Source organism: Symphalangus syndactylus, chromosome 9, assembly GCF_028878055.3.
Source record: "Symphalangus syndactylus isolate Jambi chromosome 9, NHGRI_mSymSyn1-v2.1_pri, whole genome shotgun sequence".
NCBI lineage: Eukaryota > Metazoa > Chordata > Mammalia > Primates > Hylobatidae > Symphalangus > Symphalangus syndactylus.
This window is the reverse complement of record NC_072431.2, coordinates 54,692,609-54,720,033: the sequence shown is the minus strand read 5'-3', so window position 1 is coordinate 54,720,033 and position 27,425 is coordinate 54,692,609. Positions and strand designations below refer to the sequence as shown.

At 54.2% G+C, this 27,425-nt stretch overlaps 1 protein-coding gene across 7 annotated transcripts in view; it reads left to right on the top strand.

Moving 5' to 3' along the window:
* Window positions 1-27,425, top strand: part of TNRC18 (trinucleotide repeat containing 18) — a 118,145-nt gene that overhangs the window by 50,884 nt on the left and 39,836 nt on the right. For 6 of the 7 annotated variants that reach the window (XM_055292241.2, XM_055292238.2, XM_063646048.1 and 3 more), the window contains 7 exons: window positions 825-1,814; window positions 9,945-10,120; window positions 10,702-10,838; window positions 11,013-11,141; window positions 13,428-13,599; window positions 15,712-16,072; window positions 20,893-21,168. In XM_055292241.2, coding sequence (XP_055148216.1) covers window positions 825-1,814; window positions 9,945-10,120; window positions 10,702-10,838; window positions 11,013-11,141; window positions 13,428-13,599; window positions 15,712-16,072; window positions 20,893-21,168 — 2,241 coding nt within the window. The remainder of the gene's footprint in view (window positions 1-824; window positions 1,815-9,944; window positions 10,121-10,701; window positions 10,839-11,012; window positions 11,142-13,427; window positions 13,600-15,711; window positions 16,073-20,892; window positions 21,169-27,425) is intronic. The other variant, XM_055292239.2, reaches the window with a different exon arrangement.

Below are 27,425 nucleotides of genomic sequence, written 5' to 3'. Positions count from 1 at the left end.
AGGGCGTGAACCCGGGAGGTGGAGCTTGCAGTGAGCCAAGATCGCGCCACTGCATTCCAGCCTGGGTGACAGAGCGAGACTCTGTCTCAAAAGAAAAAAAAAGCCAGGCATGGTGGGTCATGCTCATGCTTGTAGTCCCAGCTGCTCGCGAGCCTGGAGGCAGGAGAATCGTTGGAATCCGAGAGGCACAGGTTGCAGTGAGCCGAGATGGCACCATTGCATTCCAGCCTGGGCAACAAGAGTGAAATTCCGTCTCAAAAAAAAAAAAAAAAAGAGAGAGAGAGATGGGGTCTCACTCTGTTGCCCAGGCTGGTCTTGAACTTCTGAATTCAAGTGATCATCCCTCTTTGGCCTCCTAAAGTGCTGGGATTACAGGTATGGGGCCCACCACGCCTGGCTCTGCTGTTAGATTTTGAACAACTGCTTTAATGGGGTGGAGCAGCAGATTCCTGGGGAGTGGAGGCCAGACCACGCAAGGTGGGTAAAGTCAGCTGTAGGCCTTTGCAGACCTCATGAAGTGTTTGCTTCTGGTCTAGCCTTGTGCTGGGTGCTGAGTGGGAAACGGACAAGAGAGACAACTGTGGTTCTTTGCCTTCAAGACCACAAGACCCGGGGGACAGGAAGGTGGCTAGTTTTTCACTGTGGGGCCACTGCATGGCCCTGGGGTCTCTGAGATCCCACCTAGAACAGCTCCCAGCCCTGTAGCTGGGTGAGCAGAGGGCGGCTGTGTCCTGGGTCTCTGTCTGGGGTGGTGGGCGGTTGTCAATGGGGACATGGGATATCAGATCCTAGGGCTCCCATGCTGACCCCTGTGTCCTTGGCAGATATCCCGCCCAGGTACCCGTTCCAAGCTCTGCCACCGCACTACGGGAGGCCCTACCCTTTCCTGCTGCAGCCCACGGCGGCCGCCGACGCGGACGGCCTGGCCCCCGATGTGCCGCTCCCGGCTGATAGGCCCGAGCGCCTGGCACTCTCACCGGAAGATAAGCCCATCCGCTTGTCCCCCTCCAAGATCACAGAGCCGCTGCGGGAGGGCCCGGAGGAAGAACCGCTGGCTGAGCGGGAGGTGAAGGCGGAGGTGGAGGACATGGACGAGGGCCCCACAGAGCTGCCGCCTCTGGAGTCGCCGCTGCCACTGCCCGCCGCGGAAGCCATGGCCACCCCCAGCCCTGCAGGGGGTTGTGGAGGTGGCCTGTTGGAGGCCCAGGCGCTGAGTGCCACCGGGCAGAGCTGCACGGAGCCCTCCGAGTGTCCAGACTTTGTGGAGGGGCCTGAACCACGGGTGGATTCCCCGGGCCGGACAGAACCCTGCACTGCTGCCCTGGACCTGGGGGTGCAGCTGACACCCGAGACGCTGGTGGAGGCCAAGGAGGAGCCGGTGGAGGTGCCTGTGGCGGTGCCCGTGGTGGAGGCAGTGCCCGAGGAAGGCCTGGCGCAGGTGGCACCGAGCGAGTCCCAGCCCACCCTAGAAATGTCAGACTGTGACGTGCCCGCCGGGGAGGGACGGTGCCCGAGCCTGGAGCCCCAAGAGGCCGTGCCTGTACCCGGCAGCACCTGCTTCCTGGAAGAGGCAAGCTCTGACCAGTTCCTGCCCAGTCTGGAGGACCCACTGGCTGGCATGAACGCCCTGGCGGCGGCTGCAGAGCTGCCCCAGGCCAGGCCTCTGCCCTCCCCGGGTGCTGCTGGAGCCCAGGCCTTGGAGAAGCTGGAAGCAGCCGAGAGCCTTGTCTTGGAGCAGAGCTTCCTGCATGGCATCACCCTGCTGAGTGAGATCGCAGAGCTGGAGCTGGAGAGGAGGAGCCAAGAGATGGGAGGTGAGAGTGCGTGACCTCTGAGTTCTGCAGATTTCGTGAATTTTAGTTCTGTGGTGATGGGGTCTTGCTGTGTTGCCCAGGCTGGAGTGCAGTGGCACAATCTTAGCTCACTGCAGCCTCAAACTCCTGGGCTCAAGTGATCTTCCCTCCCCAGCCTCCCCGGTAGCTTGGGCAGCAGGCGTCCACCACCATGTCCAGCTAACTTTTTAAAAAGTTCTTTTTTTTTTTTAGAGATGAGGTCTTGCTCTGTTGCCCAGTCTGGTCTCAAACTCCTGGACTCAAGCGATTTTGCCCACCTCGATCTCCCAAAGTGCTGGGATTATAGGTGTGAGCCGCTCACTGTGCCTGGCCTCTTAAGCTTTTTTTTAATAAGATTTTTAAATTATGAAAAACCCGGAATGTGGTTTATTCATATTAATTTTTTTTTAAAATTGTGGTAAGATACATGTAACAAAATGTTCCATCTTGAGCATTTTTAAGCGTCCTGTTGAGTGGCATGCTAAGTGTGTTTGCACTGTGCAGCCAGTCTGTGGGTTTTCTGGTGGTGAAATTTCTCATTCTATCAGTGGTGTGTTTTAGCAGGATTTCTTGGGTTGCAAGGAACAGAAACTCTCATTTAAATTGGTTTAGGCAGGAGAGAATTAATTGGCTCTTGGAACTGAAGTCCAGCAGTAATTAGGTAATTTCAGGTATGGCTGGATCTAGGTGTTCAAGCCAAGAAACCAAGTTTCTCTTTTCCTACACAGGTCCTTCCCTAGTCTCTGTGTCTGTGTCCCTGTCTCCTTTCCTCCTTCTCTCTTGCTGTTCGACTTTTCTCTCTGTTGGCCTCATTCAAGGGCGACTTACCACCCTCACTGGGGTGGGGGGTGGTCGGTCAGTTCCTCGCAGGTCCCTGGGCCTGCTCAGCAGCCTCACGAAAGAGGCCACCTCTTTCTTGCTAGCTTTGGCAAAAACACTGAGAGTCACTCTCAAGGGCTGACTGCGGTTCATGCTTTGTTTTTTTGTTTTTTTTTTTGAGACATAGTCTCCCTCTATCACCCAGGCTGGAGTGCAGTGGTGTCGAGAGCAGCCTCCACCCTTCCAGGTTCAAGCGGTTCTCCTACTTCAGCCTCCCAGGTAGCTGGGATTATAGGCATGTGCCACCATGCCCGGCTAATTATTTTTTTATTTTTTATTTTTTGAGACAGCGTCTTGCTGTCGCCCAGGCTGGAGTACAGTGGCACGATCTCGGCTCACTGCAGGCTCCGCCCCCCGGGATTCACGCCATTCTCCTGCCTCAGCCTCCTGCGTAGCTGGGACTACAGGCGCCTGCCACCTCGCCTGGCTAATTTTTTGTATTTTTAGTAGAGATGGGGTTTCACTGTGTTAGCCAGGATGGTCTTGATCTCTTGACCTCATGATCCACCCGCCTTGGCCTCCCAAAGTGCTGGGATTACAGGCGTGAGCCACCGTGCTCGGGCAATTTTTGTATTTTTAGTGGAGATGGGGTTTTGTCATGTTGGCCAGGCTGGTCTCGGACTCCCGACCTCAAGTGACCCGCCTGCCTTGGCCTCCCAAAGTGCTGGGATTACAGGTGTGAGCCACCGTGCCCAGCCTGCTTTTTGTGGGCATCAAACTGAGGTCTGGGACATGGGCTGGGCTGATCATACCTATCCTTTGATCTGGGATGTGTTGCCTCTGGGGTGTAGGGAGGGGAGGGTAGTTCTCAAAGAGAATGGGATGTCTTCAGCAGAAAGGGCACTGAATACTGGGTTGGACACAGAATGACTGATGTTCAGCATGGAAAACTGGGCCTAGAACTGGTTTGGAGGAAGGGCCGGGGCAACCCCCGTTGAAGAGAGGATATCCCTGTCAGTGTTTTAGTATATTTTCTCTAGAATACGCATACACATATTTACTTTTCAAATCAAGATCTTGTAAACAGTGTTCTGTAACCTGCCCTGTCCTTTTCGCTTAAAATTTTTTTTTTTTTTTTGAGATAGAGTCTTGCTCTGTCTCCCAGGCTGGAGTGCAGTGGTGCCATTTCGGCTCACTGCAACTTCCGCCTTCCAAGTTCAAACGATTTTTCCTGCCTCAGCCTCTTGAGTACCTGGGATTACAGGCATGCACCACCATGCCTGTAATCCCACGTACTCAAGAGTATTTTTAGTGGAGGTGGGGTTTCACCATGTTGGCCAGGCTGGTCTCGAACTCCTGACCTCAAGTGATCCACCCGCCTTGGCCACCCAAAGTGCTGGGATTACAGGTGTGAGCCACCATGCCTGAACATTTTAGTTAAAATGTTCTTTATTAAACATTTTTCAAAGCTGTGGGTTTTTTTAATTAATTTTTTTTTTTTTTTTTTTTTTTTAACAAAAAGTAGAGATGGGGGTTTCGCCATGTTGGGCAGGCTGGTCGCGAACTCTTGAACTCAAGTGATTTTCCCACCTTGGACTCCCAAATTGCTGGGATTACAAGCGTGAGCACCCGGCTTAAAGCTGTGGTTTTTAAAAAATCATTGTTTTTGGGGCTGCCCAATTTTCTGCTGGTGGTGTGGCCCTGGCCCTTCATGACCCAGTCTTAGATGGTTAGGCATTTTTGTCTGCTTTAAAACAAAGTTTTTTTTTTAAATTTTTTTCTTTTGCAAATAACATGATGGTTATCCTTGAAGAAAAAAAAACTTTGTCCATATCTCTGATTTGCCTCGGATTGTATGCCCAGAGGTAGAACTGTTGGGTCCAAACAAGGCCACATTTTTCAAGGTTTTCTGACTGTCACAGTCAGATGGCCCTCAGGGAAGCCTGGAGAAGCCACGCTCCCATTGGCCTGTGTGAGCAACGCCCCCCTCCCCACTGGGCGGCACTTGTCCTAAAGTTCATTGCTGCTTTTCTCTCACTAAAATAGTTCAATAGAAACTTTTTTTTTTTTTTCTGGGTAGAAGAAAATCAAAATTCCCTTGGTTGGCCAGGCGTGGTGGCACACGCTTGTAATCCCAGCATTTTGGGAGGCTGAGGCAGGCAGATCATCTGAGGTCAGGAGTTCGAGACCAGCCTGGCCAACATGGTGAAACCCCATCTCTACTAAAATTACAAAAATTAGCTGGGCGTGGTGGCGGGCGCCTGTAATCCCAGCTACTCGGGAGGCTGAGGCAGGAAAATTACTTGAACCCGGGAGGCGGAGGTTGCAGTGAGCCGAGATGGTACCATTGCACTCCAGCCTGGGCAACAAGAGTGGAACTCCATCTCAAAAAAAAAAAAAAAAAAAAAAAAAAAAAAAAAAAAAAATTCCCTTGGTCTTCCCACCTGATACTGGTTATTTTTTTTATTTTTGTTTTTTTAATTATTTTTGGGACAGAATCTCCCTCTTGCCCAGGCTGGAATGCAGTGGTGTGCTCTCTGCTCACTGCAACCTCTGCCTCCTGGGTTCAGGTGATTCTCCTGCCTCAGCTTCCCAGGTAGCTGGGATTACAGGCACATGCCACCACGTCCAACTAATTTTTGTATTTTTTGTAGAGACGGGGTTTCGCCATGTTGGCCATGCTGGTGTTTTTTTTTTTTTTTTTGAGACGGAGTTTCACTCTTGTTGCCCAGGCTGGAGTGCAATGGCACGATCATGGCTCACCGCAACCTCCGCCTCCCAGGTTCAAGCGAGTCTCCTGTCTCAGCCTCCCTACTAGCTGGGATTATAGGCATGTACCACCACGCCCGGCTAACTTTGTATTTTTAGTAGAGACGGTGTGTCTCCATGTTGGTCAGGCTGGTCTCGAACTCCCAATCTCAGGTGATCCACCCGCCTCGGCCTCCCAAAGTGCTGGGATTACAGGCATGAGCCACCACGCCCGGCCATGGCCATGCTGGTCATGAACTCCTGGCCTCAAGTGATCTGCCCGCCTCGGCCTCCCAAAGTGCTAGGATTACAAGTGTAAGTCACTGCACCCAGCCCAGAATTCTCCACCCTATTAGGACACCAGCCTTACGGAATTAAGGCCCACTGTCATGACTTGAACTTGACCACCTCTGCAAAAGCCCTGTCTCCCACAGAGGTTACCTTCTGAGGTTACTAGCGGTTAGGACTCTCACATTAAATTAGTGGGGACACGACTGAACCCATCACCACTGGCCTAGAGGTCACTTGGGCATCCCTTGCCTGATCAGTTAAGAGGTTAGGGATAATAGGTTTGTGGGAGGTGACAGAGTTGTACCTTGGTCCCCTCCCAGAGAACAGAACAGCCTTCCATCCTTACCTGACATTGTAGATTCTTATGTCTTGCAGGACCGCGAGGCAGGGGTATGGGGTGGGTGAGACGGTTTCAATCTAACATCAACCTTTGGGAGCTGATCAGGTTTGCGGCTTTGTGGCCTCAGTTTCCCTAAAGATAGAAGAAGAGTGGCCAGACGCGGTGGCTCACGCCTGTAATCCCAGCACTTTGGGAGGCCAAGGCGGGCGGATCACTTGAGGTCAGGAGTTCAAGACCAGCCTGGCCAACATGGCGAAACCCCATCTCTACTAAAAATACAAAAATTAGCTGGATGTGGTGACACATGCCTGTAATCCCAGCTACTCAGGAGGCTGAGGCAGGAGAATCGCTCGAACCCAGGAGGTGGAGGTTGCGGTGAGCTGAGATTTTCCTGCACTCCAGCCTGGGTGATACAGTGAGATTCCATCTCACCAAAAAGAAAAAAAAAACAAAAAAACAAAACAAAAAAAAACACATAAGAAGAGCAAAACAAGCATTCTCACCTAGGGGTGATTTTGTTTCCCCAGGGGACATTGGTAACCGCATTTTTGGTTGTCACAGCTTGGGGGGAGCACTATTGCCATCTAGTGGGTAAAGGCAGGGACTCAGCAAGACACCCTACAGTGAAGGCAGAGGACAGCCCCCAGCAGAGATGCGAATGAATAGTGAAATGTGAATAGTGCCAAGGAAGAGAAGCTCCCCCTCAGCAGCATCATTAGTCATGTCTGTCTCTGGAACTTTGCACATTGCCAATAGAGAATATGGTTTTCGGCTCACCGCAGTCTCCGCCTCCCGGGTTCAAGCAACTCGTGCCTCAGCCTCCTGAGTAGCTGGCATTATAGGCATGCGCCACCAGGCCTGGCTAATTTTTTGTATTTTTAGTAGAGATAGGGTTTCTTCATTTGGTCAGGCTGGTCTCGAACTCCTGACCTCAGGTGATCTGCCCGTCTCGGCCTCCCAAAGTGCTGGGATTACAGACGTGAGCCACCACGCCCAGCCAAAAATTGGTATTTTAGATCACAAAGAAAATGTCAGCTGGGCGTGGTGGCTCACGTCTGTAATCCCAGTACTTTGGGAGGCCAAGGCAGAGGGATTGCTTGTGCCCAGGAGTTTAAGACCTGCCAGGGCAATGTGGCGAGACCCCGTCTGCATTAAAAAAATGAAATGTCAATTAAAAAATTATAATAGAACTCATTTAAATTTGGTAGAGACCAAAGCAAGATCTCTGTGGTTGGAGCACCCTCTCTGGAGGGTAGGGGGAGTATTTATCAGAGAGAGAACTGCACACACCTGGTCATATTCATCACACTGGTGAGGCTTTTCCTATCACACATGTCCCAGCTATGTGCCCGTGTGCTCCTATTACAAAAAGATAGGAGGCTGGACACGGTGGCTCACGCCTGTAATCTCAGCACTTTGGGAGGCTGAGGCGGGAGGATCATTTGAGCCTAGGAGTTCGAGACCAGCCTGGGAAACGTAGCAAGACCCCATCTCTACAAAAAATACAAAAGCTAACTGGGTGTGATGGCATGTGGCTGTGGTCTCAGCTACTCAGGAGGCTGAGGCAGGGTGATTGCTTGAGCCTGGCAGCTTCAGGCTGTGGTGACGTGTGATGGTGAACTCCAGCCTGGGGGACCGAGTGAGACCCTATCTTAAAAAAAAAAAAGATAGGAAACAACCTGAATGCCATCAATGGGAGGTGACTTAGATGAATCAAAACTCATCGATTCAAGAGTGTTCTAGGCTGCTCTTCCGCCCCGTCCCCCCGCGTGATTCTGCGTAAGCTCCTTTTCACGTTTGGCCATTTAAAATTGCTGACATTCTAGTGTTTTTGACCTTTAGAGATGGCAATTTTTATAAGGTTCAAGCTGATAATAAGGAGGTAGATGTTTGCTTTGTGCTAATATGAGAAAAGACATTAAGCAGAAAAAAAGCAAAATGTGATACAGTATGTATTGATTGAGATTTTTTTTTTCTTCTGAGACAGTCTCCCTCTGTCACCCAGGCTGGAGTGCAGTGGGGCTCTCATGGCTCCCTGCAACCTCCGCCTCCTGGGTTCAAGCGATTCTGGTGCCTCAGCCTCCCAAGTAGCTGGGATTACGGGTGGTCACCACCATGCCCAGCTAATTTTTGTATTTTTAGTAGAGAGGGGCTTTTACCATGTTGGCCAGGCTGGTTTCAAACTCCTGGCCTCAAGCCATCCACCTGCCTCGGCCTCCCAAAGTGCTGGGATTACAGGCATGAGCCACCATGCCCAGCCTGAGATCGTGTGTGTGTGTGTGTGTGTGTGTGTGTGTGTGTGTGTTTTCTTTGAGACAGGCTCGCTCTGTTGCCCAGGCTGGAATGCAGTGATGTGATCATGGCTCACTACAGTCTCAACTTCCTGGGTTCAAGTGATCTTCTTGCCTTAGCCTCCCGAGTAGCCGGGACTACAGGCACCCAGTTTACGTTTAAATTTTATTTAATTTTTATTTTAAGCTGGAGTCTCGCTCTGTTGCCCGGGTTAGAGTGGCTCAATCTCAGCTCACTGCAACTTCTGCCTCCTGAGTTTAAGCAGTTCTTATGCCTCAACCCCTGAATAGCTGGGACTACAGGTGCTTGTCACCATGCCCAGCTAATTTTTGAATTTTTAGTAGAGACAAGGTTTCACCATGTTGGCCAGACTGGTCTCACCTCAAATTATCCGCCTGCCTTGGCAACCCAAAGTGTTGGGATTACAGGCGTGAGCCACCGCGCCCGGCTTATTTTTATATTTTAAAGGATGCCCGTGGATGTTGTGTGCATTTGAATATGCATAATCATTTCTGGAACTGTCTACTGGAAACTGCACCCACGGTGGCCTCCCGAGGGAGGGACCTGTGTGTTGGAGGAGGAAGGAAGAGGGCTGTCTTTTTTTTACACCTTTCTGCTTGGTTTGTGTTTTTCATCCTGGGCTTTTTTCTGATTATAAGAGCCATGCATATTCACTATGGAAAAATGTACGTACAAATAAGTGGAAGGAGAGCCGTACTGCTGGGAAGAACCCTTCGGCCTTTGGAGGCCCTCCCTCTGGAGGCTTTGCTGTGCCTAGCCTGTACTCTGTGAATAGAGCACAGGACCCTGTGCCAGGGGTGCTGCCTTCTCTCCTGTTCGATTGATTGAGATGGAGTCTCCGTCTGTCGCCCAGGCTGGAGTGCAGTGGTGCCATCTTGGCTCACTGCAAGCTCCGCCTCGCGGGTTCTCGCCATTCTCCTGCTTTAGCCTCCCGAGTAGCTGGGGCTACAGGCGCCCGCCACCACGCCCGGCTAATTTTTTGTATTTTTTAGTAGAGGTGGGATTTCATCATGTTAGCCAGGATGGTCTCCATCTCCTGACCTCATGATCCGCCCGCCTCGGCGTCCCAAAGTGCTGGGATTACAGGCGTGAGCCACCGCGCCTGGCCTATTTATTTTTTTTTGAGATGGAGTCTTGCTCTGACGCTCAGGCTGGCATGCGGTGGTGCAAACTCAGCTCACTGCAACCTCCGCCTCCCGGGTTCAAGTGGTTCTCCCGCCTTAGTCTCCCGAGTAGGTGGGATTCCAGGCGTGTGCCACTACACCCGGCTAGTTTTTGTTATTTTTAGGTAGAGGTGGGGTTTCATCATTTCACCATGTTGGCCAGGCTGGTCTTGAACTCCCGACCTCAGGTGATCTGCCCGCCTCAGCCACCCAAAGTGCTGGGATTACAGGTGTGAGCCACCGTGCCTGGCCTTCTCCCTGTTCTTGTTTAGAGATGCTCAGGACTTCCGGCATGTCGCAAAGGCCTCTGTCCACTCGGCACCTCGGGGGATGGGTGCATGTGGCCTGGGGCCTGCACTTGCTCTGGGCTTCAGCATCCCCGTTTGGGGTTGGGGAGGGGGTGGCGGCAGCGCCCTGTTACCTGCCTCCTGTCTGCAGGTGCGGAGCGGGCCCTGGTGGTGAGGCCCTCCCTGGAGAGTCTGCTGGCAGCTGGCAGCCACATGCTGAGGGAGGTGCTGGATGGGCCCGTGGTAGACCCGCTCAAGAACCTGCGGCTCCCGCGGGAGCTGAAGCCCAACAAGAAGTACAGCTGGATGCGCAAGAAGGAGGAGCGGGTGAGCGTCTGGCTGCTTCTTCCTTGGGGTCCGCGGGTGGAGGCTGGGTGGGAGGCCCCTCTGTGGAGGTGCTCTACTGCCTGGGGCGTGGCTGGCTTTGGCGCCAGAGAGGCCTGAGCTACTTGTGCTGATGTGCTGTGTGGTCCCAGGCAAGTGGTTGCCCTTCTCGGGGACTCAGTTTACCTGTCTGCTAGCATGTCAGGCACATCACACAGGTCGCGGTGTGATCCACTGGAAAGAGAGTAGCCCAGGGTCACATGTAGCTCTGGGGCTGCAGCATCCCCTTGTTGAGCCTCTGTTTATAAATGACACAGTGGCCCTCACTGATGGAGCAGGTGTCACATGCAAGCACTGTGCTTCAGGCATGCCATCTAATTGAGCACTGCCACAGCCCCGCAGAGCCAGCACAGGGTCCCTTGCCTATGATGAGGCCATGGCCACAGTCAGGAGGTGGCAGCGGTGGGACCTGAGCCCCAGCTCCCAGTGCAGTCTCCCCTTCCTCAGGGGCACCTGGGTGGGCGGTGGGCGTCGTTGGGCAGTGGCATCCTCACCCCCTCCTCCTGCCCCGGTTCTTCCCCCAGATGTACGCCATGAAGTCCTCCCTGGAGGACATGGATGCCCTGGAGCTGGACTTCCGGATGCGGCTGGCCGAGGTCCAGCGCCAGTACAAGGAGAAGCAGCGTGAGCTGGTGAAGCTGCAGCGCCGCCGGGACTCCGAGTGAGTGTGCCCCCCGCCCGCCCCGTGGGGCCCCTGCCTCGGCCCACCAGGCCCCCAGGCGCGTAGCAGCCATCGAGGTGTGCGTGGACCCGGCGCTGTGTGTGCATCGTGTGCCCGTTCTCCGCGCCCCGCCCGCCCCCCAGCGTCACAGCCAAGCGTGTGATTCTTTTTAAGGGACAGGCGCGAGGAACCCCATAGAAGCTTGGCACGCAGAGGCCCTGGCAGGCCGCGGAAACGGACCCACGCCCCGAGCGCCCTGTCGCCCCCCCGCAAGAGAGGGAAGAGCGGCCACAGTAGCGGAAAGTAAGGCTGGCCCCTCGGTGGGTCGGGGACTGGCACACAGCTTGAGGGGAGGAGCCCGGGCCCCACGCAGGGCCTGCCTCGGGGTGCCGGGGGACCTCGCGTCCCTCGGACTCTGACCTACCTGCAGCAGTGGCCCTCGGAGAGCACGGCCTGTGCTGCCTGGGCCAGGAGGGAGCGAGGCCAGTGCTGAGCCGGGAGGATGGCTCTTGGGACAGATTTTTCCCGTGTCCTAACCCAGCGCTTCACCTGTCTTCCTGCCACGCCCGCCTCCTCACGCCTAGGGCCTAATTCTTCCTCTTTTCCATGCGCCTCCTCCCTGCGGAAGGACCCGCTGGGCTGCCAGCCTTGCTTGCTGGGACGGGCTATGACCCGGCTGTCGCTCGGTCTCCGCCGTGCCGGACCTGCTGGCTTGCCCCCGAGACCAGGGCTGGCCCCTTCTGGCACTTGGGGACAAGCTCCTCGGGCGGCGGTCGCAGCCTTGTGGGGCGCCTGTGTGGGTCTTTCGGAACGCCAGCTGGAATGAGAGCTTTTCCCGCAGGACGAGGCGTGCACAGAAAAGATGCTTCGTCCTTCCCTCGGTGTCTGTAGCACGAGCGGAAAGGGGCCCGTCAAGGAAGAGGGTCGGAGTGTTCGGAGCCTGGGACAGGAGGGTGGGGTAGACGCTAGGCGGCTCAAGACCTGCCCTGAGGAAGCAGAAGGAGCCCGGGAGGGCCTTCGGAGAGCACAGGAGAGGCAGTGGGAAGGCCACAGGTCTTCTCAGGATAAAACAGCCCCAAGGCCCCCACGTCTTGCATTTAACATCCTTGGATGTTTCTGACCGAAGAGAGGATGGAGAGAGGTGGAAATCTCCTTCACTGCTGCAGCAGGGGCAGGGAGAATTTCCTGGAGAAGACGGCAGGAGGCTGCGGCCACCAGCAGCGTGGTGGTCAGAGGTGTGGCCTGCACTGGTTAAATTTCCTGTTCTTGAGTCCCAGCACCACCCCTTAGTGTGACTGACCTCAGGCCAGGTGTTAGCTTTTCCGAGCCTGTTTTCTCATCTATAAAAAAATAAGTACACAGGTTGGTCACGGTGGCTCATGCTTGTAAGCCCAGTAGGAGGCCCGAGGCAGGAGGCTCACTTGAGGTCAGGAGTTTGAGACCAGCCTGGGCAACATGGAGAAACCCCCTTTACTAAAAATACAAAAATTAGCCGGGCGTGGTGGTGTGTGCCTGTAATCCCAGCTATTCGGGAGGCTGAGGTGGGAGAATTGCTTGAACCTGGGAGGCAGAGGTTGCAGTGAGCTGAAATCGAGCCATTGCACTGCATCCTGGCAACAGAGTGAGACGCCATCTAAAAATAAATAATAAAATACAGCAGCACCAAACTTTTGTGGCCAAAATATAAAGCCACTAACACAGTGCAAGACACACAGTGAGTGAGTGCCAAGTACAGATCGGCTGTTTCGATCACCTGTGAAGTTTCAGCTTCAAGCAAGTGGGGTTTCTAAGCCATGTCTGTGTCCCCACTGCCACTGCGCACGGGATTCCAGAGACCAGCAAGTGGCTCCTTCGTTTTTTTTTTTTTTTCCTTGCTGGAAAAGATAGACTGGAATCCTTCTTCGTGTAAACTTGTGTGTTTTTTTTTTGTTTTTTTTTTTGAGACGGAGTCTCGCTCTGTCGCCCAGGCTGGAGTGCAGTGGCGCAATCTCGGCTCACTGCAATCTCCGCCTCCCGGGTTCACGCCATTCTCCTGCCTCAGCCTCTCCGAGTAGCTGGGACTACAGGCGCCCGCCACCATGCCCGGCTAATTTTTTGTATTTTTAGTAGAGACGGGGTTTCACCGTGGTCTCGATCTCCTAACCTCATGATCCGCCCGCCTCGGCCTCCCAGAGTGCTGGGATTACAAGCGTGAGCCACTGCGCCCGGCTGTAAACTTGTGTTCTAAACTCCCCCTGCCATCCTGGTGGATTTCCTTGGCGTTTCTGATCTTTGTTCTTGGCACGATTTGGTAAATAGGTATCTGACCGCACAGAGATGTGTGTGTGTGTGAGTGTACACGTAAAAGCGCACAAGAAAGAAAATGCTTTTTTCCTTCTTTCACCTTAAACTCTCATTCTGCCTCATTCACAAATATCCCAGAGTTCCAGCACTGTTGTTTTACAAGATCCGTCTCCCCACGCCCATCACTCTGCCATCACTGTCTGTACTCAGGGTCCAGAGCCCAACCCTTCAGGGCCACGAGGGTGGACCCCAGCCTGTGAGTCTTGTCTGGCCAGGGTGCTGACCGGTAGTGTGTCTGCGTTTCAGGCTGAGCAGCAAGTCTCTGCTGACATCAGATGACTATGAGCTGGGAGCAGGGATAAGAAAGAGACACAAGGGGTCTGAGGAGGAACACGATGCCCTCATCGGCATGGGGAAAGCCAGGGGGAGAAACCAGACTTGGGATGAACATGAGGCCTCGTCCGACTTCATCAGTCAGGTGAGTAACCCAGTCTTCCAAGTGTGTGAGATCTTTCAGGGAGGTGTCTGGAGGGTGTGTTAAGAGTTCACGCTCCCTTTGCAGGCCCCTTGTTTCTGTACAGAAACCTTAGAAGTGGTTGTCTTTAGTGCTGGAATGACTCTTCTCCCATCTTCCTTATTGTACAGAGGCGGAGATTAAGGCCCAGAGGAGGTCAGAGACCTACTGAAGTAATACAGCCTCAGAGACAGGAGGCCCAAATGCTGTCTCCCTCTGTGTGCTGCATGACCCTTTGCTAAAGCCAAGGAGAGACACAAGTTCTTAACCAAAAAATACAATTGCTCTGTTGTTTTAATGGTGTAATTGTTTAATGAGCAGGTTGCCATTCTGTAGTTCTAAGAAACAAGGGCTTGGTGCCATGGTAATTTCCTCTCTGAACTCTCCAGGGGTAATGGGCTGAGAGCCAACTCCTTGATTCTTCTTCTTTCTTCAGAACATTGAAATCATCCACTTAAGGTGCCTTTTTGTAAATACTAATGTACCTTGTCATCCCTCCCCATAAAGTCCAGTGCAAAGGGGTAGTTTTTTTTTTTTTTTTTTTTTTGAGACAGAGTTGCTCTGTCACCCAGGTTGGAGTGCCGTGACATGATCTCGGCTCACTGCAACGTCTGACTCCCAGGTTCAAGCGATTCTCCTGTCTCAGCCTCCCCAAGTAGCTGGGATTACAGAGGCCACCACCACGTCTGGCTAGTTTTTGTATTTTTAGTAGAGATGGGGTTTCACCATCTTGGCCAGACTGGCCTCGAACTCCTGACCTCAGGTGATCCGCCTACCTCAGCCTTCCAAAGTGCTGGGATTCCAGGCGTGAACCACTGTACCCAGCTGAGGGGTATTTTGGTTGACTTGGCTGCGAGGGGCAGGCTCATGGAGGGAGACGGGGTCTAGGAGGAGAAAGATTGCCTGTGTTACACCAGATCGTTTTTACTTTCAAATTGTGGTGAGGGATGTTTTTGTTTTAATTGACACCATCCCAGCTTTTTTCTTCCTTAAGAAATGTCACCTGATTAAAGAAAATCAAGATAAAATGTTCAAACCTGGGGCATTAATGGCTTTGAAACTGCATGTTTCACTTCAACAAATGACTACAGCTGACGATAGACATGCAGGCAGGAACTTAATCTGTGAAATCTAATTCTTTCTGCTTCAGGCATCCAAGGAACACTTGAGGCATTTTTTTTTTGGCAGCTTCGGCCCCTTTAGTTGGACGAACTGGTTTGGAGTGTGCACTAGTCTTTGTCAGCTGCCGTAGGTGGCTGAGATAGGCATATCAGCTGCGCTTCAATCTGGGTTTTGTATCTTGATTCCTTTCCTCCTCCCTTAATCCAGCTGCCTTCTCCAGGCCATCGGCAGCAGCACTTGCTTGAAGTGCTTCCTTAGGAGGCACCAAGCAGTGCCACAGAAAGCCAGGGCCGGCGATCAATGTAACCACAGCACCAGCTATTTAATAAGTGGTTACCTTGTACCAGACATTGTGGTCACTGCATACCTTATCTGAGTTCATCTTCAGAAGCACCTTGCGATACCCAGACACAAGTACCCCCATTTTACAGAGTTACACATTGAAGCTGGCCAGTCGTGGTGGCTCACGTCTGGAATCCCAACACTTTGGGAGGCTGAGGTGGGAGAATGGCTTGAGCCTAAAAGTTTGAGACCAGCCTGGGCAACATGGTGAAACCCCATCAATACAAAAGTAAAAATAAAAAAAATTAGCCAGGAGTGGTGGCGCACGCCTGTAATCCCAGCTACCACAGAAGCTGAGGCAGGAGGGTCACAGAGCCCAGAGGTCGAGGCTGCAGTGACTTGCGACTCAGCTAGTCGGGAGCCTGAGGCAGGAGAAATGCTTGGACCTGGGAGGTGGAGGTTGCAGTGAGCCGAGATCGCGCCACTGAGCCCCAGGCTGGGCGACAGAGCGAGACTCAGTCTCTAAAAAAAATATATATAAGCATGCTAAGAGGAGTTGAATCACAGAGGCAGGGGAAGGATTGGAGCCCAGGCTGGGCAGAGCATGTGCACTGAAACCCACTACACTGTTTTGTCAAATCTTTAAAACCATGACCCACCTTCCCTCTCCAGCTAAAGATTAAGAAGAAGAAGATGGCCAGCGACCAGGAGCAGTTGGCAAGCAAGCTCGACAAGGCTCTCTCCCTCACCAAGCAGGACAAGTTGAAGTCGCCCTTCAAGTTTTCGGACAGTGCTGGGGGCAAATCGAAAACTAGCGGGGGCTGCGGCAGGTACTTGACTCCTTACGACAGCCTGCTGGGGAAGGACAGGAAGGCGCTGGCTAAGGGCCTCGGCCTGTCTCTGAAATCCTCCAGAGAAGGTAAACACAAAAGGGCCGCCAAAGCCAGGAAGATGGAGGTGGGGTTCAAGGCCAGAGGCCAGCCCAAGTCGGCCCATTCCCCGTTCGCCTCGGAAGTGAGCAGCTACTCCTACAGTAAGTAGCGTATGCCGCGCCACCTTTGGTCCGCTGCTTCTCTCCTTTTCTCCCTTCTTCCCTCCATCGTCCTCCTTGCCTCTCTTTTTGTCTGGGGCGCGCTAAAGTGCTTAGGCTTGGCATGGCCTCCAAGCCGGAAGTGGGGGGGAGGCCGCCTGAAGCGGATATGCCTGTGACTGGCGGGTGTGATGCCGGGCAGGTGCCTGTGATTGGTGGGCGCCCGTGATTGGCGGTTGGGAGCCGACGTCCGCCGGCCCTCTCTTGCCCGCCCTCCGCTTGCCTACCGGATGTTTTAGGCGCGGAGGCCTTGCGCGTCATAGAGTTTGCGGCTGTTTGGCCTAGAGAGGCCTGGAGCGCGATTGCTCTTGAGGGTCCTAGAGGTGACCGGACTCCCCTACCCACAGGAAGCATGCCGTCTGTTGCGGACCACGGCTTTGTAGCGAAGTGTTGGCGGAAACTGTTTATGGAGCGCCCACCGTGCTCGGCTCTGGATGCAGGGGTTCATGGACGTTATTGTGTCTGTGGCAGCTCTGACAGTGGTACCCCCATGTTGTTGCTGGGGATGATGAGGCCCGAGAGCCAGAGGGGAGTGTGTGCGCTCGGGTATGGAGAGGTGACTCGGGTTAAACCTGGTTCGGCCTGACCCACCTACCCTCTGGAACCTGCTGCCATCATGGCTGTGTCCCACTATTGAGTTGTTTTTTTTTTTTTTTTTTTTTTTTTTAATTTGAGACGGAGTCTCACTCTGTCGCCCAGGCTGGAGTGCAGTGATGCGATCTTGGCTCACTGCAACTTCCACCTCCTGGGTTCAAGCGATTCCCTTGGCTCGGCCTCCCGAGTAGCTGGGACTACAGGCATGTGCCACCATGCCCAGCTAATTTTGTATTTTTAGTAGAGACGGGGTTTTGCCATGTTGGCCAGGCTGGTCCCGAACTCCTGATCTCAGGTGATCCACCCGCCTCGGCCTCCAAAGTGCTGGGATTACAGGCGTGAGCTACTGGCGCCGTGCGTTTTTTTGAGACAGGGTCTCTCCTTATTGCCTAGGCTGGAGTGCAGTGGGACCATCATAACTCACTGCAGCCTCGAGCTCCTGGGCTCAAGTGATCTTCCTGCCTTAGCCCCCCGAGTAGCTGGGACTAGGTGAGCACCACCACACCTGGCTAATTTTAAAATTTTTTTGTAGAGACAGGGTCTTGCAGTGTTTCCCAGGGCTCAAGCAATCTTCCCCTCTGAACCAGGATTGCCTGGGCTCAAGCAATCCTCCCCTCTGAACCTCCTGAGTATCTGGGACTACAGCTGTGTACCACCACATGCAGCTAATTTATTTTTATTTTCATAGAGATGGGGTCTCCCTGTTTTCCAGGCTAGTCTGGAACTCCTGGCCTTAAGCAAGCCTCCCACTTTAGCCTCCCGAATAGCTGGGACCATAGGCGCACACTACTACTATTTTTATTTTTATAGAGGCTGAGTCTTGCTGTGTTGCCCATGCCGGTCTTAAACTCCTGGGCTCAAGAGATCTTCCTGCCTCGGCCTCCCAAAGTGCTGGGATTACAGGCGTGAGCTGCCTTGCTTAGCTGCTATTGAGCTCTTGAAATGGAGCAGTCTTGGTGGGACTGAAGAATGGAGTTTCATCTCATTTAACAAGAGACTGCCAGATTGGAGTGTCCTCATGGTCATGGCCTCTTGTGGCCCAGAACCTGCTGCCTGGCAGGTAGTGGGTGCTTGCTCAGTATTTGTGGACAGAGCACCTCATGCCCAGGGTGGACAGGTGCTAAGTTTGTGGCTAGCTGCAGGGAGGCCAGAAGGAGGGAGCTTCCTGGGTTCTGGCCCATGTCAGCGTCAGTGGTGTTTGTTCTGGGAATCCCCAGGCCCTGGGGTGGGTGGAGAGCTTTTGCCTTGGCAACTGCCTGGTTCTGTGTGTCTGGGGCATTTGATTGGCTCTGGCCGGTTCATGGATGGAGAAGGGGGAGTTTGAATGTCAAGGGCAAAAAGTGGACACGTTTATTGATACAGTAAAGCATGTTTTCTTAAGAAAATAAAAAGTGTTTATGGACTCAGAGTTAAGATATCGTCACCTGCTTTACGGGGCTGTTGGGGGCCTTAAGTGAGCTCATGTGGGCAGAGAGCTGAATATGGCACCTGGCACGGAATTAAGCTGCTGGTTTTTTCGGGGTGCATGTGTTTTGTCTGTCCTAGGCTAGCAGGTCACCAGGACTGATGCTTCCTATGGGTGTGAGTTAAGCAGCTGGCTCCTGCCTTCTGTGCTGAGGACGTGTCGTGGCTTCCGTGCTTCTTTGATTGGGATGAGTGTGATCAGAGCAGTACAGCCCAGGCTCCTGGCCAGTGTGTGGGCACAAGCAGGGAGAGACAGTGCCAGAGACTCATCACTCTGAGGGGGAAGGGAGGGGCTTTCTTTTGCTCTCTCAATCTCTGCTCATTTTGGAAAAGTGAAGGGGGTTCAGGGGAGTCGGGGGAGATTGCTGTTCTTTTGATCTTCTGAGGGATTGGGGTGTGTGGATGCAGTCTGGGTGGTAGCTGAAAGAATTCCCCACTTGCAGGTGGACGTGGATGGGTGGAGCTGGAGGTCAGAGATGAGCTCTGTCTCTGAGGTCTCTGGGGTGCTCCGAGCTGGTGTGTTCACTCTTGGCACGTGTGAGGGAATGTCCGTTTCATTTATTTATTATTACTATTATTATCATAATTTTGAGATGGAGTTTTGCTCTTTTTGCCCAGGAGGAGTACAGTGGCATGATCTCAGCTCACTGCAACCTCCGCCTCCCGGGTTCAAGTGATTGTCCTGCCTCAGCCTCCTGAGTAGCTGGGGTTACAGGCACGCACCACCACGCCCAGCTAATTTTGTTATTTTTAGTAGAGACGGTTTCACCACATTGGCCAGGCTGGTCTTAAGCTCCTGACTTCAGGTGATCTGCCTGCCTCGGCCTCCCAAAGTGCTGGGATTAGAGGCATGAGCTGCCGTGCCTGGTCTGGGAATGGTCAAATGGGCACCCTCACTCCGCCGTGCCTGTGTTGAAAACTCCACTGTCCTGGATGAGAGAAACGGACTCATGTAGCAATGAAGAATTCTGTGGGCCTGGCTCCAGCAAGACAGTGGCTGTGGGATTCACCTGGCTCTGCAGAGCGCTCCTCTGTTTATTTTTTATAATCTGCTTTTCTGCACTTCTGGGCCAGAGAGAGTGCAAGGTCCACAAGGAGGTAGGGATGTGTCCAGCAGGGAGTTGCTGAGCTGGACGGAAGTCGAAGCGAGAATGGTCTCCTCTTGCTTTTTCAGGTTCGATTGTAGGGGTCGGTGGCATGCCCTGTGGGTTGTTTTTTTTTTTTTTTTTTTTTTTTTTTTAAAGATAGTGTCTTGCTCTGTTGTCCAGGCTGGAGTGCAGTGGTGTGATCTCGGTAGCACTGCAACCTCCACTTCCTGGGTTCAAGTGATCCTCCCACCTCAGCCTCCTGAGTAACTGGGATAACAGGCACTGTCCACCACAATACAATACAAATAGAAAATACAACAGTTTTTGTATTTTTTAAAAATACAGACGGGGTTTCGCCATGTTGGCCAGGCTGGTCTCAAACTCCTGGCCTCATATGAGCTGCCCGCCTCAGCGTCCCAAAGTGGTAGGATTACAGATGCAAGCCACCACATCCGACCTCCCTGTGGGTTGTTGTAGGAGGCCAAGTTGGTTGTCACCCACTGGCCTCTCCAGCCTGGGACACAGCCTTAGGAGGGACAGATTGGAGCATAGAAGAGAGAGCGCGCTTTGACTGGTAGGTGGGCAGGGGCTGGTAGCCTGGCAGGACTGGACCCTTGTCCCACCCCAGAGTTGCCGGACCATCCTGAGGTTGGGGTCTTGCTGGAGTGAAAGCTTAGGTGTTGGTGGGAGCAGTCAGAGGAATGCCTGCCACGGACGCGTGCATGTGGTTTCTCTTGGACTCGGAGGTGGCAGGTGCTGCCAGAGCTGTAGCTGTGTGGGTTCACGTTCCCCCCGTTTGGAGTGGATTTCAGCAGATCAGGGGATTGATTATTCTCTGTCTCTGGAACCCCTGTCTTCCCATCTTGCCCAGTATGAAAAACAGATCAAAATGGCATGAGCATGGTGGGGGCCGGAGCAATGCTTGCCTGGCAGGCTCCCCTCCCAAAGCTGGCTGCTTGTCTCCCCGGAAGATTTGAAGACTCTTGTCCTCCATTGTATAGTTAGGCTGGAGACTTGTGAGCCGGCGCACCGGCTCGTAGAAAGAAGGGCAAGGGATCCGCTAGCCGTAACAGCGTTTGCCCATTTCCATGGTGTAAACACCCTTACTGCAGCCTGTTTCGTGCTGCCACTGGGAGGCTGCTGGGAGGGCATTGGGAAGAGAATGCGTGATGAGCTGTCATGAGCCCTTTCCCTCCTGAGTCAGGTCCTCTGCGGTTGTCGCCCTTGGGCCATCGTAATCGCATGGGATAGGCAGTGACCACCGTGGCCAGGGGACAGTCCTTCCTGAGCATAGGGCTTCTCTCATCCCCCGGTGCCCGGAAAGGCTGGAGTGACTGGTGGGTGAGGCTGTGGCAGCATCCAGTCTAGGAAGGGCCTGGGTCCAGCACTCGGAAGATGCCGTGCAATGGCCGAGGCACCCGGGGCAAGGGAGAAGCCTGAACTGGGAGGGGAGCTGGTGACATTGGGCAAGGCCTTCGCACAGCCACCTACTAGGTATTCGGACCTGTTTGTTCTGGCATCTTCCAGTGTGTTCTCAGAACCATTAAAACCAATAAAATGACACCAGCTCCTGCTGCCCTGTGACTTATCTCTTATTAAAAACTACTTTGACTGCAGATACGGACTCAGAGGAAGACGAAGAATTCCTGAAGGACGAGTGGCCCGCCCAAGGCCCCTCCAGCTCCAAACTGACGCCTTCCCTCCTGTGTAGCATGGTGGCAAAGAACAGCAAGGCAGCTGGCGGCCCCAAGCTGACCAAGAGGGGCCTGGCGGCCCCCCGGACTCTGAAACCCAAGCCGGCCACCAGCAGGAAGCAGCCGTTTTGTTTGCTGCTTCGAGAGGCCGAGGCGCGTTCCTCCTTCAGTGACTCTTCGGAGGAATCGTTTGACCAAGGTTACTAGCTCCAAACACAAAATACCTTCCGTGTTTCCTAGCGAGAGAGTGCGTGCGAGTGAGTGAGAGGGAAGCGAGTGGGCGCACGGGAGAGATGGTGGGTGAGGAGGCCCGTGCGGATGGCCGCAAGAAGGCTGCCATCTGGGTTCTTGGCAGCGTAGCCTGCTGTTATCAGCCGAATGATTTTGATTTTTGCTTTGATTTGTACTGTATCATTGTGATAATATCACCGGCTGGCTCTTTTTGAGCTGTTATATGGACTGCTTTTGAGTCTGCGTTTTTCTCCACTTTCCCTCCTCCCTGCCCTCCTCCCCCTCCCCCAAGTTCCCCCCACCCCCACACTCACCTTTTCTGCCCACCCAGAGACCCCAGGCTTGGGTCGGGCTCTCTTTGGGCACGGGTTCGGAGGAGGCTTCCCGAGGAACATTTTGTAAATGGAATTCTGTCGTGTGGGCGTGTGACTTGATGTTTGTACCGCGATTTTGGTAATACCAAGCTTTATTAAACATATCGAGTTCATTTTTAACTAAACCTGTGTGCCTTGTCTCTCTTGCTGTGTCCTTACTAGACATTAGGTTGACGCTTCCCTCTCATTTTGTTTCTCCCCCACCTCCTCCCCTCCCTCCTCCCCACCCAGAAGGAGTAGGGACGGGACCGTGCCGCCTGCCGCTTGCCTGTGTTATTCAAATATCCCTGGTAGCGATTGGCATTCATTTCATTTTTCAGGTTTAAAATCAAGCGCCTTCACCTCCAGCATCATCATGTTTTTTTAGTTGCTTGTTTTGTCTTTTATTTTCTTAAAGCTCTATTCTTACTTGCCAGTGGTTAAAAACTATTATTTATAAACACTTGTCTTCTCAAGCGTATTTCTGTTTTGAAGGGCGCATAGGCAGCGCAGGGCCCAGAGCCTTTGTCACCCCTGGTCTCTGTCATTCAATATGAAAGCGGCTCCATTGCCGAATCGAGGGACAGAGCGTTGTGCTCTGTTTGGAGAGAGGCTGGCCTGGTCCCAGCCTGGGGTTCTCAGCCACCTCAGTTCTCAAGAGAGAGCTGCGATGCCCCTGAGAACCCGCTGGCCTTGCCCTTTCCAGTGTCAGAATTGTGCTTCTGGGGTTAGATGTGTGAGCCTTTTGGGCCCTTCAACCAGAAATGCCCCAAGAAGGGGAAGCAAGTGAATCTCTAACATTTTTTCCTAGCCCTGGTTTTAGGATTTGCTTCAGGGCGAACTCCCCCTAGGGCCAGCCAAGGGGATCCTCCAGGCCCTGGGTAGCCACACCTGGGTGTCAGCTACTCCCTGAGGAAGGCCTGGGGGTGTCATTGTGTCCCTGGGTCTGACCTGGCTTGGGCACCCCGGGACCTGAACGCTGCCCCCCCAACCCCCGCCCTGTTTTTCCAGCCCTGCTCTCGAATTCCTGGTCTACCGCCTCCCCTCCCAGACCTCCCCTCCAAATTGGCAGAGATCCATTTGGGTGACCAGGAGGTGGTATGGTGAGGAGTACGATGCCCCGGGGCCCATGTTCCCCTGGGCTGCTACTACCCCTCTGAGCGAACGCCACCTGGACCAAGAAGAGAGGCCCTTGACTCACTGGCCAGCCTCGTTTTCCGAGGCCTCCCCTTGCCCGGGCCGTCCGTGGATGAGTCGGGTTAGTTTATGATCCCCTTCTCCCTCCCCGGCCTCCTCCCTTTCCCCCATCTCCCCCATGGGCTGGACCCCGCGCCCCCACCCCAAGCCCCCTTAAAGCCACGGTTCCTGCTTCCAAGTTTTTGAGCCCTCCTGCCCCAGCTGAGACCCCACAGAGAAGCAGGCAGCCCCCTAGGTCTCTTAGGAAGGGGCTCCGGGCTGGACGCCGCAGTGCCAAGTGGACAGGACCCAGACAGGGGAGTGCGGGGGGTGAGGGGAGGCGGGGGAGGCCCAGGCTCCTCAGTGCCCCCCTCCACCCCCGCCAGTCCACCACTGAGCAGGTCTTGAAAGGGATATTTGGGTAATAGGGCCTCGCTGACCTGATACTAAACTCCGTAACTGGCTTGGCTTTTCTAGTATGTCTGCTTCTTCCAGCAGCCCGACCATCCCTCCACCCTTGACCCCTCCCCATGACGCTTTGAATGTCTGTTTTGGTCTCTTGCATTTGCTCTCACGCTGCACTCTGGACGCAAAGCGAAGGCTGGGAGTAGGGCAGACGGCGCAGCGGGTCACTGAGCTTGGGTGCGAGCCTGGCTCGTTGCTCCGTAGGTAGGCAAAACGCTTTTCTTTCTGTCCTCCGTGCACCTCCCTCCTCGGGGTTCGTCCCCACCGGGTCTGGCAGCAGCAGATCGCTCTGACATTTACCACCAACCTGTCACCGCCAACCCCATGTCCTGAGCCAAGATCTTTTTTTGTTGTTTTTTTCTTTAAATAATAATAATAAAAAAAGTTTTTCTGAATTTCCTGGGGTTACTTTGATGGGACTTTTTTTCCCCCTCCCTGTCCCCAGCCCTCGGCAAGCTCTGTTGCCTCAGGTGTGGACAACTCCAGAAAGGTTTTCTTGGTCCTCAGAGCCCCTCTGCTTCCCAGCCTGCTTCGGACGCTAGCGGAGTGTGCACCAGACCCCGCAGGAGCAGCGAGTGTGGCCTTGTCAAGCACGCAGGGAGGCGGGAGGGTCTCCCATGCCGAGGTGCGGGCATTAGGCTGCTCCCGGCTTTCTGGGCTCTGGCGTGGACGTTGGCGGCGTCCAGAAACCCAGAGCTCGCCCTCCCCCCGCAGCCCCAGCTGCTTGAGTATTCCTCTGGATGGGAAAGATTTCTGGAGTCTGCGCACCTGAGTGGCTAGAAGGGAAGATCCCTGGCCTCACGTCCAACCCCCCTGCCCCACCCCCCAACCAGGCCGCCGCCCACCACCCTGCTCAAATTGGCCCACCCCAGGGAGACCTGATGTGGGGGACCCAGGCGCTGTCGAAAGTCTGCCTACACTTAGCCTGCTTTGCCGCTGTGGCCCACTGGGGCGGAGACAGAGCCATGTGACGCCTGCAATGTGAATGATCGCAAGTGTGCACTGCCTGCCTGCCTGCCCCCGCCTGCCCGGCTGGCCTCTCCAGCCTGCTTCATCCATCGCTCGGGGGGCCAGTCTCCCCTTTCACCCTCTTAACAAACCTCCTCCCTCTCCCTCTGGCTCCTCCCTCCCTCCCTCCCTCCCTCTACCCCTCTGCGGACTCCTCAGACTCATCACTGTCACGGCCTTCCTCTGTGAGGTGGCCCAGCAGAAATCCGGGCTCTCTCCAATACATGAGTAGACAGAACCTCTGCCCTCATTGGCACCCCTGGGGCCACCACTTTTGGCCACAAGTTGCTTAAGCAAGCAGGCGGCTTGGGGTGTTGGCAGGAGACCGTGGAGTTGGCTGTCCGTCTTCCCCGTCCGTCTATCCGAGCCTAGACTGCTTCCTGCCCTGGAGAGAGAGGGTCTGGTGTCTGCCTCATCTTGCTGGAAGGGGCCACCTTCCCGCTCCCAGCACTCTGGTCCACGAGGCAGATGGGCACCCCTGTCACCTGCTTGTGGGTGGCACTTTGGATGTGGCATCTCAGGGCAGAGTTTGCTCTCTGAGGCCTCCCACCTGCCTGTCCTTGGAAGCAAGTCTCTGCCTCAAGACAGTCTCTCTTTTTGGTGGGGGGTTTTGGTTTGTGTGCAATGAGCCTCCTGTCTGCCAGCTGCCTTTGTCCTGAGAGCCTGGGCCGGACTCTGGGGACTGCAGACTCTCAGGCAGGCAGGGAAGATTACTGGATGAAGCTTATCTTAAGTCACCGACCAGAGAGACAGGCTGGGCCTTCTTTATTTTTTTAAAGTTTTTATTATTATTATTATTATTATTATTTTTTTTTTGAGACGGAGTCTTGCTGTGTCACCCAGGCTGGAGTGCAGTGGCGCGATCTCGGCTCACTGCAAGCTCCGCCTCCCGGGTTCAGGCCATTCTCCTGCCTCAGCCTCCCGAGGAGCTGGGACTACAGGCGCCCGCCAACACGCCCGGCTAATTTTTTGTATTTTTAGTAGAGACAGGGTTTCACCGTGTTAGCCAGGATGGTCTCGATCTCCTGACCTCGTGATCCACCCGCCTCGGCCTCCCAAAGTGCTGGGATTACAGGCTTGAGCCACCGCGCCCGGCCTTATTATTATTATTTTTTGAGATGAAGTCTCGCTCTGTCACCCAGGCTGGAGTGCAGTGGTGCGATCGTGACTCATTGTAGCCTCCGCCTCTGGGGTTCAAAGGATTCTTCTGCCTCAGCCTCCTGAGTAGCTGGGATTACAGGTGCCTGCCACTGCACCCGGTTAATTTTTGTATTTTAGTAGAGATGGGGTTTCACCAGGTTGGCCAGGCTGGTCTCGAACTCCTGACATTGTGATCCACATGCCTTGGCCTCCCAAAGCGCTGGGATTACAGGCGTGAGCCACCACGCTGGCCTATTTATTTTTGAGACAGGGTCTTGCTCTGTCACCCAGGCTGGACTGCAGTGGTGCCACCATAACTCACTGCAGCCTTGGCCTCCTGAGCTCAAGCGATCCTCCCGCTTCTGCCTCCGGAGTTGCCAGGACTGCAGGTGTAAGCCACCATGCCTGGCTAATTTTAAAATTTTGCGGGGGGGCCGGGCGTGGTGGCTCATGCCTGTAATCCCAGCACTTTGGGAGGCTGAGGTGGGCAGATCATGAGGTCAGGAGATGGAGACCATCCTGGCTAACATGGTGAAACCCCGTCTCTACTAAAAATACAAAAAAAAAAAAAAAATTGGCCTGGTGTGGTGGTGGGCGCCTGTAGTCCCACTACTCGGGAGGCTGAGGCAGGAGAATGGCGTGAACCCGGGAGGTGGGGCTTGCAGTGAGCCGAGATTGCGCCGTTGCACTCCAGCCTGGGTGACAGAGCGAGACTGTCAAAACAAAAAAAAAAATCTTTTTTTTTTTTGTAGAGACAAGGTTTGCTCTGTCGCCCAGGCTGGTCTTGAACTCCTAGCCTCAAGAGGTCTTCCCGCCTCAGCCTCTCAGAGGGCTGGGATTAGAGGAGTGAGCCACCTTGCCCAGCCCTGGGGCTTCTTTAGACAGTCTGCCCGCTCTGGGTTCGAGCCTGCTCTTCTACTGCCCGAGTGCTTAACCCCATTGGGCCTCAGTCTACCCCTGCCCTTCCTGGGCATCCCATGAGTGAGGAGTCACAGCTAGCTTTAGCTCCCTGGGCATCGGGTTGGCACAGTTCCTGCCTGCAAGTCACGGGGGTGGCCCTGTTTCTGTTTGATTGTCTTTAAGCTTGCAAATCGCTTTCTCCTCCATGCAAATGATTCTCTTTGGACCCTGCCCTTGGCTGAGCCAGTGGGCTGGGAGGGTCACCCCTTGCTGCAGGTGAGAAAATAGAGGCTCAGAGAGGGCCAAGGACTTGCCCAGCCTCCCCAGAATGGGGGAGTTGCTAGGAGTCAACTTAATTTTTTTAAATTAATTTTTCTAAACAGTTAGACACGGGGACTCTCTGTTTTGCCCAGACTGGTCTGGAACTCCTGGGCTCAAGTGATCCTACCATCTCAGCCTCCCAAAGTGTTGGGATTACAGGCATGAGCCAGTGCGCCCAGCCAGGAGCCAATTTTATTTTATTTTAGTTTTTTGAGACCGAGTCTCACTCTTGTCACCCAGGCTGGAGTGCAGTGGCGTGATCTCGGCTCACTGCAATCTCTGCCTCCCGGGTTCAAGCGATGCCAGGAGTCAACTTTAGACTCCAGATCCCTTCTCAGGGCTGAAACCATGGGGGGTCCCCTGGCCCCCAGGAAGAGTCCGAACTCCACCTTCTCCTGCCGCCAGCCCCCAGGACTCAGCTGGCGAAGCTGCCGCGGGCACCTGTGCCCACAACCCCTAGCCTGAGTCCCCAGGGCCCTCTTCCCTGCTCACCTCCCTCCGCTTCCTCTTTCCTTCTGCCTCTGTGTCGTGTGTTGGGGCGTGTGCGCGTGTGACCGTGGAGAACGCTGTCTCCAGTCCTTGTCCGTGTGTCTGGCCCCTGCCACAGCACAGGTGCATGTTGGTGCCCCTCACAGAGAAGCCCACCCTGACACACAAGGCCGCTGCCCACCTCCGGGCTTTCTGGGATGCCCGCGTTGGGCTCAGCTGGCTGGGGGCATTGGGCCATCGGGTGGGGGGAACCCGTGGGCTGGGTCTGCATCCACCCCCAGCGGCCCCCTGCTGAGGACTGAGGGGCTAGGCTGGAGCCCAGGGGGCGGTGGGGGGTGGCCCTCGCCAAGGCCAGGGCTCTGACTCGGTCCCT